At 44.0% G+C, this 14,452-nt stretch overlaps 1 protein-coding gene and 1 non-coding gene across 5 annotated transcripts in view; both read left to right on the top strand.

The window, feature by feature from the left end:
• The window catches only part of Gfod2 (Gfo/Idh/MocA-like oxidoreductase domain containing 2), a 54,725-nt gene extending 40,821 nt beyond the window's left edge, over window positions 1–13,904 (top strand). For 3 of the 4 annotated variants that reach the window (XM_005004643.4, XM_063247525.1, XM_063247526.1), the window contains one exon: window positions 12,383–13,904. In XM_005004643.4, coding sequence (XP_005004700.2) covers window positions 12,383–13,281 — 899 coding nt within the window. In that variant the 3' untranslated portion in view covers window positions 13,282–13,904. Of the gene's footprint in view, window positions 1–1,635; window positions 1,802–12,382 lie in introns of those variants that run through there. The other variant, XM_013154978.3, reaches the window with a different exon arrangement.
• On the top strand, window positions 2,781–2,899 carry LOC111757469 (5S ribosomal RNA). The gene has a single exon (XR_002791813.1). It is a non-coding gene; the product is annotated as a 5S ribosomal RNA (ribosomal RNA).
• Window positions 13,905–14,452: the final 548 nt, after the last annotated feature.

Here is a 14,452-nt window from a genome sequence, read left to right as displayed (position 1 = left end):
AATTTCTGGAATTTTGACATGATATGTAGATTTTTTTTGATAATTGCTAATTGGAGTTCTATATGCCTCATTTATCTGTATGTCAAATTCTTTTTCTCTACCAGAAAAGTGTTCTATTATGATGTCTGCAAACATTTTTTAATGTTATCTGTGATGTTTCCTGCGTGTTCATTAACTCCAATCAATTTTAAGTTATTCTTTATTTCATCTAGCAGCAGTTGGATTGATATCTCATGGTCCCTTGTTATTTTTGAGAAATCTTCTTTTCTGTATTACTTGTACTCTTTTTCCGTTTTTTTTTTTCTCCTTAAATAAAAAAAATAAATCTTTTCCTGATTGCTAGCTGCAAGTCCGTCTTTAATGTCTGAGATTCTGTCATCACATTGGCCTAATCTGCTTCAAATATGTTCAGTAGTGGGGGCTGGGGATTTAGTTCAGCAGAGTAAGCACCTGCCTTGCAAGCAGGCGGTTGTGAGTTCGATCCCCGGTACCGATAAAAATGAAAAAGACAAAAAAAAAAAAAAAGAATAAAAAAAATATGTTCAGTAGCATTTTTATTCTCTTGGGTATCTGCTTGAATCTGCTTTATTGATTCCATTTCTTTCCTATACTGAGCTTCCATAATTTTCTTAAGCTCGTCTTATTTTTTTGTCTGTGTCTGCTCTAACATCACTAAGCATAGTATGTTTTGATAATCTCTGTATTTATCTGAGATTATTTCTGATTTCATTTTTTCCAGAGGCTCATTCAATTGCTCTGTTGTTACCACTTCAGAAAGGCCTGGTAGAGGGGCTGGGGATTTAGCTCAGCGGCATAAGCACCTGCCTTGGAAGCAGGCGGTCGTGAGTTCGATCCCTGGTACCGATAAAAATGAAAAAGACAAAAAAAAAAAAATACAAAAAAAAAAAAAGAAAGGCCTGGTAGAGATCTTTCAGGTTGTCCCACCTCATGGCCCCTTGAATTTTCCTTCAGTGAACTGGATATCTGGGTTGCATTTTGCTTAAGTGTCTTCTCATTTTATTTTCTGTCTTCTTTTAGTTTAATTCCTGGGGTGATGCTTGTAAGTTACCTGTGGTGGGTTGCTTTAAGGTATATAGTATGCTTGATAGTATTTAGGTCGCTTAAGTAATGACTCCTCCTCTGAGGTATCTTCCAAGTGTAGCTGGTTTTTGAGTTTTGCGTCTGTTAGAAAATCTTACCTCTTGAGTTTGTTGAAGATGAGAGGTTGTTGCTTGTTTGCCTAGTCCCTGGTTCTTTGGCACTGTGTCACAGTATTTTCTGTAACCGTTAGTCAATCTCAGTCATGGAATACCAGGACAAATAGCTGTTTAGAACTGGGGATTTAGCTCAGCAGCATAAGCATCTGCCTTGCAAGCAGGCGGTCGTGAGTTCAATCCCCAGTACCGATAAAAAAAAAAAAAATAGAACAGTTAACGTCAGTTTTGGCTGTAGTGGTACCAATAGCATCAAACACAGCCTAGAAAACAACAAACTGAGCTAACCCTTAATTTGCAACTTTTAACTGTATAAACTTGATCTTTTGATTATATAACAAAATATAAAACAAACCAGAGATTTATGTGCAATACATAACTCTTTAATGTGTCTGTTTTGCCCTCAAGGGTTAAAATTTAATATGGATTAAGGAGAAAACAGAGAAGTGAAAGAAGAGAAGGAGATTAGAAGTAAGGTTGAAGGACAAAGAGGGATCATGCCAACTTGGGGAAACTGGTGTAGAAGAATGAAAGAAAAGAGAGAAGAGATGAAAGAAAGAAGAGAACAGAACCACATCCATAAAAAGGTTAAGAACCTCTTTCATACTCATAAAAACAATGAAGGAGAAAGAGGGAAAAAAAAAAAAGGAAAATATATAGTCCCCTTGCAGGATTATCTCTGGTTTCATTAGTAGACAACCTGTGGATTCAGAGTCCCAATTGCGTCAATCTGTCCCAGCAAGCCAGCAGTAGCTTTCTGGTGGGGTAAAAGATAATCTCAGCAATCCTGCCCCTGGACCAGACTCATTGGGCTTGCTGCAGTCCAAACAGTTTTCACAGGTCTGAGCCTAGGATGGAGCTGCTGGATGAAGCTGGCAGCAGTTCTGGGTTCTAAGCTCAGCCAGACATCTCCAAAATGGCTCCTGGCTAATTACTCTCTCCCTGCGGGAGGACTAAGTTCTCTGCACTCAGCTCCAGCCAGTGCAGTCCTCCATGTCCACTGTTCTACTCCACTGCTGCATCTCTCTGCAGAGGCCTCTGGGGTCGCCATCCATCACTGTCACTGAGACTGTATGTCCCCAGGTTCAAACAACTCCTGTTGCGCATTGAGTCCTGTCTCAGGGAGAAGGTGCTGCTGGCTACTACTTTCTTCTTTGTTGAAGTTTTTCTTTTCACTCTGTCTATGGGCTTCAGTTCACACTGCAGATTCTTCCTGAGTCCAGGGGACTCACTTCCCTCCTTCCTGTCTGCCTCAATGCTACTATATTCCAGTGTTTGGATGGTGACTCTCAGAAACATTATTTTCTCTCTCTGATGTCATTTTGGTTTTTTTATTTATTTGTTTGTTGCTTTTGTTTTTTGAGACAGAGTCTCATTATGTAGTTTATACTGGCCTTGAGCTCACTTTGTAGCTCAAGCTGGTCTTAAACTCCCAATGATCTTCCTGCCTTAGCTTCCCAAGTCCTGGGCCTGATGTCATTTTGAATACTCAGAGTTGGGTTAGATCAGAACCCACTCTGTCCTCAGATTTTACAATCCAGTTGAGAATATTAGAAATAATACCTTGTCTACGACCATACCACCCTGAACACGCCCGATCTCGTCTGATCTTAGAAGCTAAGCAGGGTCGGACCTGGTTAGTACTTGGATGGGAGACCGCCTGGGAATACTGGGTGCTGTAGGCTTTAAAAAAGAAAGAAAAAGAATATCTTACAAGGTAAATGACAGAAAGCTGAAGTAACAATTCAAGTAGTACATAGTTAGTTGACAAGAATAATTGTTTTGGAGCACAGGTTAGGGAGAATTAGGAAAACAGCTAAGCCCCTGCCTGTAAGCCAGCCAGAGTATGGACAGGGAAGAACCAACAAGGAACCTGAACTCGCCTGCCTGTGAGCTAGCCTAAAGCCAATGGTCTGAACAACTACTTAGAGGGCAACATACAATATAGTAACTATTGTAGACTTCCTACTGCCTTATGACTGTTTTGTTTCATTTTATTGTTGTTTATCCCCTTTAAAAATAAATACATAAATTAAAAAATTTATTTTGACACCATACCCAGCTAGACACAAACTTTTAAATAAAACACAGTGTTGATAGTGGAAAAAAAAATTGTTTTATACAAAGTAGTAAGAGCCAGTGTGTCTGATACAGTCGGAGATCCTTGGGTCTATAGGAACTGGTATGTCATGAGGTTTACGACCACTCTTCCTGGCCACTCCCAAGGTGGAGGACCCAGGCCCTGCTTCTCACATCTTCCTTGTTCTGCAGAACAGATTAAAAGTGTCTGTCATCTCTGACCAAGGTGAGGAAGGATAAATATTCATTGACATGAGCAAGAACTCCATCTGCTTGGCATCTTGGAACTTGTGACTTTTAGTCAAAAATCATAGATGGTTTACATTCTCCAGACAGCTCTCTTTAAGGCTGTGCAACATTGGAGCTATTCACTGGTCATCAGATGCATGGGAAGACAGATTATGACTCTCAAATGGAACTTAGAAGGTAGACCTAAACCCATGCTTTAGCAGAGCACTGATTCAAGAGGAATTAGCTATAGTCACTTGACTCCTACATCTTTTGGCATGAATCAGGCTGATTGGAGAGCTCTGTCCAGACAGCACTGCGGGTTCTCAGTCATGTTCCTGAGTTTTGTTCTTTGGCAACATGCTTGCTATTTTCTCTTCTTGGTACAGGAAAATAGTAAACTTTGATCCACTTACTATAAACAGAAAAGACTAGGAATGACAAGGAGCTTCTGGGATCTTGTGTCCCAGCCCTTGAGGGCTATCAAGAAGAGGAGAGAGCACATGAGGATCCTTGATCTGTTTTTGCAGGGCCAACCTGGTAGGGCTGGACAGTGTTTTTCACTGGGACATGACTCAGCTGCCACCCACTAGCTCCAAAGGAGTTGGCAGGGCTTACGATGACCATAAGGTTCACTCCTTGTATATTTTCACTTATTTTTATATTTACTTATTTATTTGTTTGTGCTTTTTTTAACTGAGGATTCTGGCTTGACTTCATCCCTAGGAATATTCCCTAGACCCTATGGATGGTGAACTGTAATGGACAGAGCATCAAGACTGACCTTGAAAGCTGGGGGTGGTGGCACATGCCCGTAATCCCAGTACTTGAGAGGCTATGGCAGTAGGATTGCTGTGAGTTCAGGGACAGCCTGGGCTACAAAGTGAGTTAACAACCAGCTAGAACTGCATAGGGAAACCCTGTCTCAAAAAAGCAAAAAAAAAAAAAGACTGACCTTGATATCAGGCCCTTCCTGTGGTCCCTTTAGAGGCTCTCTCAGCATCTGTGCGCCCTCATGAAATGGGGGTGTTAATTCCTGCCCGTCACAGCCTTTCCAGGATGGAACAGCTGCCCTCCAAGTGCTATCCAGGAACGTCGCTATGGTCCCATTACAAGCAAGGGCTTGGCTTTCCTGTTATTCTAAACGGAAGAATGCATGTGACCAAGTTCACTTTTAAAACAAAACAGAACAGGATTCTCCTCTAGATATTCATTAAGTGAATGTGCACTGAGTTGAATATACCCTAAAAGTACAAGCATTTCACGTTATCTCTGGTGTGAAATACTTTCCTGTGGGTTGTCAGATATATTATCTTGAAAGCAAAACCATCCTCTCTACCTGTAAGGCTCTGGAAGTGTGTATTTTTTACTCTTCAGATGGAGAATAGGACAGACACAGGTTTTGTATTGACAGTTGTAAAAACAGTCCTCAGTGTCCCAAAACCCCTCAGTGGTACTACATCTGGCTGCATAGTCTTGTGTTTCCATGTATGTTTTCCTTTCTCCCATAACAGTTTTTGTCTGTTTTCTTTTTCATTCCTGTTACTAAGGTTGTGTCTCTTCCTGTCATTTTCTTTGTGTTACTTTTGTTCTAATTAAGGATATTAGCTTTAGATCTATAGTCCTTTTTTAGAGCTAGGAAAAAAAGACATAATTATTTAGCTCTAAAGCTTTGAAGTATTCTAATTTTAGGTCAGTTCTTCCAGACCTGTGAGAAGTATATCACAAATTACCTAAAGCCATTATCCATTTAATTCAGCATCCTTTTGACATTGTTCTGTTCTATGCTAAGTATTATAAAAGGTGGAAAGGTCAGACATGGTGGGACATGCCTATCCTCCCAGTAGGAGGCTGAGATAGGAGGATCACTGCAGTTGAGGTCACTCTGAGCTACCTAGTGAGACCCTATCTCAAAACAAAACAAATCAAACTTACTTTCCTAGTAGCAAAGTCTTTTTCCTTAAAAAAGTGGTGGTGGAGGCTTTTCTCTGGGTTATGTCAAATATAAAAGTACTGCTTTTCTTGGGCTGCTTTTGTACTCTGCCACAATTGTGAAATGAGCTAGTCCCTGGCCTCTAGATAGGGAAATGAGGGTGTTCTGGGTGCAGTCTGTGAACCCTGCCCCCTGTGGTGTTTTCTTAAGGAACAAAGAAGTGCCCTACATAGCCCTGGGACAGCTCTTTGGGCCAAGTTCAAGAAAGCTTGAACTGCTGGGAGGTTTGCACTTGAACCTTCACCCTTCAGAAAACTTGAGCTAAGAAGCATTTAGGAATTTGGGGGTGCAGCTTATGTGTGTAGCATACTGGAGCCCCACACACACACCCCCACCTCGCACTGGGAAAAAAGCATTCAGTATCACGTTTCCCATTCCTGGGAGCAAAAAGCAGTTTTTTGCATTTCTAATCTCTCCTTTGACTACTTGGCAGGAGAGCGATAAACTTATAAACGTGTATTTCAGGTCTTTGTAAAGGTAAAACCTGTGCAGCTGACCACAGGAGGCAGTTTACCTATGTGTACTTTTGAGTCCCACACTGATAAGACAATAAGGATCTTGCATTCACAAGGTCAGAAGAGGATCTCCTCTTTCCTTCTTTGGCGTTTTGTGACTTGAAACAGGGATTCCTTGTCCTAATATAACCACCACCAAACTCCTAGAAGTCATTGAAAATCCCTTTCCTCACAACTCTCCTCTGTGCATCATACTGCTATGTCCTGCCCAGCCTGAGCAGTGACTTGTTACAGGCAGGAAGCTTCCGATTGTCCAGAGCTTCAGCCATCAGATGGGGATTTGTGTCTAAGAACCTAATGTCCTTATTACCTGCCTAGTCAGCCACATGTGTTCAACAGCCAATTGGCAGAGTTCTCCCCCAGCATTGTGGTTGTCCTGTCCCTAATCTAGAAATCTCCCAACTATGGAGCAGCATTGGAAATGCATTAGTGATAGAAGTCAGGATCTCCCCACCTCCCTGCCCTGAGTAGGTGACCCTGAGCTAGCCATCTCCCTGGTGTCTTCCAGGCATCTTTTTATAAAGCTTCTTTTGTTGTTTGTTTGTTTTTGGTATTTTGAGACAAGGTCTTGCTTGTAGTTCAGTCTGGTCCTGAACTCACAATGCAGTGCTTGCAGTAGTCCTCCCACTCCAGCCTCCTGAGTACTAGAATTATAGGCTTTTACCACTGCACCTGGTACCTTCTGTTATTTGGGGGAAAGCAGACTTTGGGATATAGTGAAGACACAGGCCACTGATCCACAGACATTCCTCCTTCCTGTAGTTCATGCGAGTTCAGGCTGGACTCCCATGCATGTCAGTGATAAATGTTCTGTGGACTCCTTGAGGGTCCATGTAGTAGGGATGGTTAGGACCTCAGGTGAGCAAGAAAGATTTCAAAAAGCATCAAACCATTTCCTGTGTACTTTGCAGAATAATGAGCTTTCAAAAGGACAGGCTGGGCTTACCTCTGTAAGAGGCTCAATGAACAGCACATATAATAAAATCCTGTTCATGCTGATTTTTTTTTTGTGGCACCAGGGATTGAACTCATGACCTCGCACTTGCCTGGCAGGTGCTTATGCCATTGAGCTAAATTACCAGCCCTCGTGCTGATTTTTAAAACATCTTTTTTGAAAATAAAATTTGCAAAGCGCTGACAAAGAAAATATTTGGATGAAAAAGTGTAGCTTCTTCATTAGTCTTAAAATCTGAATCATAGTGTCTTTCTTTGCTCTCTTACCTGGAAACTAGATAGAATTCGTTTTACAGTAATAAACCAAATCTGCTTCAGTGCCTAGACCATAATAAGCAGGTATGAGGGATGGTGATAGCCTCTCCTGTGATGATGGTAATAAATGCACTGTTGACAGAACGGTGCTACACCAGGCACTTTATGTACACTACTTCAGTTGACTCAGTCATCTTTTCTTCCCTGCAAACTAGATACAATTCATTTTACAGTAATAAATGAAAACCAAAAGAGGTTGAGAAAAATATCAGATCCTTTAACAATAAAGTAAGTTTTTTTTTATTTATGTCTTTGTTTTAGTACTGAGGATTGAACCTAGGGCCTTTGTACTGAACAACATCCCCAGCCCTTCATTTTATTTTATTATTCATTTTTATGTCATTTTGAGTTAGGATCTCACTATGCAATTCAGGCTGGCCTTGAGCTCACTTTGTAGCCCAAACTGGTCGCAAATTTGCATCGATCTTCTTGCCTCAGCCTCTCAAGTGCTGGGATTACAGGTATGCGCCACCATACCTGGCTCCTCTTTTTATTTTTTATTATTAGTGCCTATTTATTTTACAAAACTATTAAGTTTCAGTGTGATATTTTCATACACGTATATGTTTTGATCAGTCAGGTATGGTGCCACTCACCTGTATTTCCAGCACTGAGGGAGGTTGAGGCAGAAATATTGTTGAGTTTGAACCCATCCTAAACAAAAAATTTAGGCTGGAAAAAAAAATGAGACTGGATGCAGCAGAGCACACCTAAAATCCCAGCATTCTGAGACAAGAAGATCACAAGTTTGACCCTAACCTAGGCAATTTAGTAAGATCCTATTCCTGCCTTAAAATAAGAAGTCAAAGGCTGGAGTTGTAGCTTAGTGTGAAGATCCTAGGCTCAACCCCCAATAGCACAAGAAAGAAAATACTTAACTTACATTTCCAGAAATGAGAAGTTTTGGCCACAGAAATTTCTGGCTTCAGCACTAAAGTTAAGCACTTATAATTGGTGGGATGGTCAGCTGTCCTGGGCCTAGCCATCATGTGAGGCATAAAATTTTATAGAGTTTCTTCTTTTTTACAGCAAGATTTATAGTTCTTGGCAACCATTATTTCTGCTGCAAGATGGTCAGATGAGTTTCCTTGCTGAGCCTGTGAGAACAGAATCCATCTGGGTCCATCTGTGCAAGATGCACCTACAGTGAATCATCCAAAATAATCTTCTGTCCCAGCTGCTGCAGAGCAGAGGTTATTAGAGATGCACAGCTAGAAAAGGCATAGTCTGGGCTTGGCGGCCCCTGAGTCTTAGAACTGCTCTCTAATCAGGAATTGCCTATGGAATGCAGGAAGGGAGCCTGGATAGCACCGGGGAGAAGCCTAGGTACACACATTGTTCAAGATGGTCTTCAGCCAGAACAGTAAGCAGAACTTGGGCCAGAGCAAGCCTGTGCTGTCCCTGAAGATCCCCAACCTTGTCTGTCCATCCTCCAGTGTTGGGGTCACCACCTCTCCCCAGTCATGAGGCCCTCTTGCTCATGAGCTCTCATCTACTTCGGTGTCTAGACCATAATGAGCAGGTGAGGGATGGGGAAAAAGCAAATTTTAGAGGAGTCACCCAATAATAGATCAAGGTCTTACGAGTAGATCACTGTTAAGATTTGGGCTTTTATTCTAAATGAGATAAGACATTGGGAGGATTTAGGTAAAGGAATACTTACGTGAGTGATCTGATCCAGCTGATCTAGGTTTTGTGTCAGCTTTCCATTGCTACAATAAATACCCGAGTTAAACAACTTAAAAAGAGTAAAAGCTTATTTTGGCTTGACAGTCTCAGAGGTTTCATTCCATTGTTGGTTGGCTCTGTTGCTTTTGGGCCTGTGTGAGGCACAACATCAAGATAGGGAGCACATGGTAGAACAAAACTGCTCACCCTGTGGCAGCTGAAAGAGAGACTAGGCCAGATCCCAATACCCTATTCAAATCGCATTCCCAGTGTCTAACTTCCATCCACTAGACCCTATGTCCAAAAGGACCTGCCACCTCCCACTTTTGTCAAGGGCTGGAGCCCTAGAAGGCAGCACAGACCTTTGGAGTACATTCATGATTTAAATTAAGAATCAGGAGGCTGGGCACAGTGGTGTACACCAATAATCCCAGCACTTAAGAGGCTGAGGCAGGAGGATAACCATGCATTTGAGGCCAGCTTGGGCCACATAGTGAGTTTAAGGCCACCCTGAACTACACAGTGGGACTCTGTCTCGAAAAACAAAAAACAAAAAAACAAGAAAGTAGGATTTGAGTGATTTTGGCTGAAGAAACAGATGAGGACACCCTGAAAAAGTGGGGAAATATCAAGAGCCCGAGGTCACATCCTCTGGCCTGAAAGACTGGAGTGATACTCTTGACCACCTATCCAAGTTCTCACATCACTTATAGGCTCTGTGTAATCGCAGTGGTCCTGTTTTCTGGCATGTACCTAAGACTTTGGAACATTTCTTGCCACTGTGACTTTGTCCTCTCTGGATGCCATTTGCTTCCTGGAATGCCTGCTCCCTTAAGATGACTCCAGTGTCATCCCATGAAGCCTTCCTGGATCCTGCCGTCTGCATGAAGAATTGTTCTGTGCTCCCGCTAACCTTTAAGCTGAAGAAACCCATGACTTCCAGAGATAATTGAGAAGTGGGTTTTGAATGGTGCACCATAAGCAGTGTCTGTAGATGAGAAGTGCAATACTGTGGCATTTTCACTTTCCCCAGTTCACTATGACTTGTGAACATCCTGCTTCCTGGGCTGAGTATAAGATTTCCTTCAATTTGAGCCATTCTAAACTCAGAAACAACCCAGGTGGTAGTGTCTTACAGCTGCATGTAGCTTTGTGCACTTCCACATTGAAACTGGGAAGAGGACCAAGCCTGTCCATTTGCTTGTAGGGAAACTACAGCCTCTGGCTTGCTTGCTTTCCTAGGCTTTGTCTACCTTGTTTTGCTCTTGTACATTCCAGATGCAGCAGACCCAGAAAAAACTGTATTCACTTCTTTGCCTTCTTGCTGAAAGCAAGCAGGATTTTGTTTTGTTTTGTTTTGTTTTGTTTGACCCTGGGAGTTGAAAGGACCTTCACACTGAGCTACATTCCCCCCTCCTCCCTGACTAAATTGCCTAGGATGGGCTTGAATTTGCAGTCCTGCCTCAGTCTCCCAGAGTGCTGGGGTTAGAGGCATATGCCACTACACTGAGTTATCCAATCCTTTTTTTATTTTGAAGTAGGGCCTTGCAAAATTACCTAGGCTAGGCTCCAATTTGCTATTCTTCTGCTTCAACCTCCAGAATTCTGGGATTATAGGCATACACTACTACACTCAGCTGTAAAGACAAGCAGTTTCTGGCCTTCTGACCACTTGAACTTATTGGGCCAGTGTCTTCAGAGAACAACTTACAATAGGTTTAGTGACCTGTCTGGAGTTAGAACTAAGGGCCAGGCCCATTTCCTACAATATAGATTGATGATCTTAGCCCAGGCTGATGAGCTCATAAGTAGCAGTAGAGATGTAGAGCAGTCCACGATGCATATCTGCCTCTCCAGCTTACCTGTATTACTCAGGGTTTTTCAGAGAAACAGAACCAAAGGATATGGAAAGAGACATTTAAGAAAGTGGCTCATGGGATGGGAATTTAGCTCAGTGGCATAAGTGCCTGCTTGGCAAGCTGGAGGTCGAGTTGGATCCCCAGTACTGCCAAAAAAGAGAAAGTGGCTCATGTAGTTATTAGGGCGGAGAAGTCTAATATATACAAGACAGGTGAGCATGCTGGAAATTTTGCCAATAATCTGTGTTGCAGACTTGTCCTGGTGGCATTCTAGAGACTACATTTCCACCTTATAAGAGGGCCTGCTTTTAAGGCTTTCAATTGGTTATGTAATCTGGTTTACTCTCCTCCTCCTCCTCTTCCTCCTCTTTCTCCTCCTCCTCCTCCTCTTCCTTGCTTCCTTCCTTCTTCTTGAGTCAGGATCTCTGCTGTGTAATTCAGGCTGACCTTAAACTCATGGTAATTATTCTGCCTCAGTCTCTCAAAGTGTTGGGATTACATACATGCACCACCATGCCTGACTCAACTTACTTGATTTAATGTTAATCACAATTTAAGAAACACTCCAGCCAGGTGTAGTGGTACACACCTATTATCCCAATACTTGGGAGGCTGGAGTAAGAGGACCACTGAATTTTAAGGCCGCCTGAAGTACATAATGAGACCCTGGAAGGAAGGAAGGAAGGAGAGAGAAGAAAAAGGGAGAGAGGGAGGGAAAGGAAAGGAAAGGAAAAGAGAGAAAACAAAGGGAGGGCAGGATGGATGGATGGATGGATAGATAGATAGATAGATAGATAGATAGACAAACACTTCATAGCAAAATCTAGACTGCTGTTTGATGGCCCTGTGTAGTCACTCCCTATATTGTTCCCAGCCCTGGGCTGTGATTTTCTGTCTTAGCTCTATATGCATCCCTAAAGTACCTAGCTCTCTCCAGCACTTCGGAGTCTGAGACAGAATCTAGTGAGTTCGAGGCCAGTCTGGAGTACTGGAGTACATAGTAAGACACTGTCATAGAAAAGAAAAGAATAAGTACTCCTCTGAAACCCTGGCACCATACTCTCTAGAGGCTGAGGCAGGATCACAAGTTCAAGGCCAGCGTAGGCACTCTAGCAGGACCCTGTCTCAAAATAAAAATAAAGGTCTGAAAATTTGTGTCAATGCAGAGGCCTTCAGTTCCATCCCAGGTACTGGGCTGGGGTGGGGTTTGAGGGGAAGTCCTACTCCTCTTTATCCAATCCATAACTTTGTGCAGTCTAGTCACTGGGACTAAGCTAAGGAGGCTTTCCTGAATCCATATGCTTGGAGAAATAAGATTTTTCCCACTTAGCATGACTGTAACCCCAGCACTCTGGAAGGCTGGGCAGGAAGATTATAAGTCCCTTCCTAAATGAGCAATTCAGCAAGACCCTATCCTAAAATTTAAAACTTTTCAAAAGGACTGGGGATGTAGTTCAATGTGAAGGTCCTGGGTTCAGTCCCCGTCCTCAAAAAAAAAAAAAAAATTCTGTGTAAGCTCCTTGGAACTTTGCAATTTCCCTTGTGTCTTACTTGTAGGTATTGGGAAGAATGTGGTTTGCGAGAAGGCAGCAACGTCTGTGGATGCTTTCCGGATGGTGACGGCCTCACGCTACTACCCGCAGTTGATGAGCCTGGTGGGGAATGTGCTTCGTTTCCTGCCTGCTTTTGTGCGCATGAAGCAGCTGATTGCAGAGCATTATGTTGGCGCAGTGATGATCTGTGATGCCCGCATCTACTCAGGCAGTCTGCTCAGCCCCAGCTATGGCTGGATCTGTGATGAGCTTATGGGTGGTGGCGGTCTGCACACCATGGGCACCTACATTGTGGACCTGCTGACCCACCTGACAGGCCGGAAGGCTGAGAAGGTGCATGGGTTACTCAAGACCTTCGTGAGGCAGAACGCTGCCATCCGTGGCATCCGGCATGTCACCAGTGATGACTTCTGTTTCTTCCAAATGCTCATGGGGGGCGGAGTATGCAGCACAGTGACACTTAACTTTAACATGCCAGGCGCCTTTGTGCATGAAGTTATGGTGGTGGGCTCTGCGGGCCGTCTTGTTGCCCGGGGAGCTGACCTCTATGGGCAGAAGAACTCTGCCACACAAGAGGAGCTGCTAGTGAGGGACTCACTGGCCGTGGGTGCAGGTCTGCCTGAACAGGGGCCCCAGGATGTCCCACTGCTCTATCTGAAAGGCATGGTCTACATGGTGCAGGCCTTGCGCCAGTCCTTCCAGGGGCAAGGGGACCGCCGCACCTGGGACCGCACCCCTGTTTCTATGGCTGCCTCATTCGAGGATGGGCTCTACATGCAGAGTGTGGTGGACGCTATCAAAAGGTCGAGCCGATCTGGGGAATGGGAGACTGTGGAGGTTCTAACGGAGGAGCCTGATGCCAACCAGAACCTGTGTGAGGCACTTCAGCGGAATAACCTCTGAGCCTGCAGTTGGGCTTCTGCCACAGGGCACAGGGGTTAGGGAGGGAGCAGTGAAGGAGGTGCAGCAGGCCATAGCAGAGACAGTGTCATTCATTAGTAAATCAGCTTGGACTGGGGCAGAGAGAAGTCTGAAGGTGACCCAGGGAAGTCTCCCATCTGCTCATGTAGTCTTCAGACTTGCAGGATGGCGACATGCCTACTACCACAGCTTACACTAGCACTGTGTGTAGGGCAGATCTGCCACCAGGCCTCTTCATGGCTTTGCTAGTGAGCAGTACCAGTATAAGTCCAATTTGGGCTCTCAAGCCTGATGTGTAGTCTGCTGGAAAGAAAAAGCCCAGCACAGAGCCACCTGACTGAGGTCTGAGGAGAAAGGACAAAGAAACCCATTTCTTGCTTGGGGACTGGGGCATCTCAGGAATGGTGAGGCCACGTCATCCCTCAGGGATCCTTACCTGCCCTCCCACCTGACTGTACCAGACCAACCTGCAGGGAGGAGGCGTTTCTGTATCCAGTGAGCTTTTGGGCTATTGACTTAGGGCAGAGGGCCTCTGACTTAGCAGAGAGGAGATAAGGGGAGCCATGGAACATCTGATAAATGTTACTATAAATCAGAAAATATGATGTCTTAATGTGTGTTTTTTTGCTTGGTGATTGGGTTTTAATAGTAGTGGGCTTATTTATTGCTGTAATAGTTTTTATCTTTCCTCACAACAGCACAGCACCCCTCATCCTATGGTGGATCCGATGCTGCCCCTCATCTCTGGCTTGTTCCCTCATGGCCAACTCTGAGGAGTCCTCCAAAGAAATGTTTCCTTGAGGATAAGACATGGGGTTCGGTGGGGGTTGCTGTTGGGCCTGCCATGGGATTTCTTATAGGGGGGAGTTGGTAGGAGGGTTGCTGTTGGGCCTGCCATTTCAGGCAGGTAAATGAGAACCTAGGGCCTCCTGAGCTGGTGGTCAACAAGGTTCTGTTCTTGAAAACATGGTGTTGCTCCAGAAGGGCCCTCCAAAGGGGATGAGTTTGAGGACTAAGGATTTATTGCCCCATGGCACAAGTTTGCCTGGCAACACCTGACCCAGGCATACAGGGAAAGCCTATGAGCTACCTCAGCCAGGTGGGTGGCGTGTTCAGAAAGGACTCATCTGACTCTTTGTTTCCTTTGCTGGAT

The sequence above is a fragment of the Cavia porcellus genome, unplaced genomic scaffold (genome assembly GCF_034190915.1).
Source record: "Cavia porcellus strain 051 isolate PalLab524CR breed Dunkin Hartley unplaced genomic scaffold, mCavPor4.1 scaffold_4, whole genome shotgun sequence".
Taxonomy (NCBI): Eukaryota; Metazoa; Chordata; class Mammalia; order Rodentia; family Caviidae; genus Cavia; species Cavia porcellus.
This window is presented reverse-complemented; position numbering and strand designations above follow the sequence as displayed.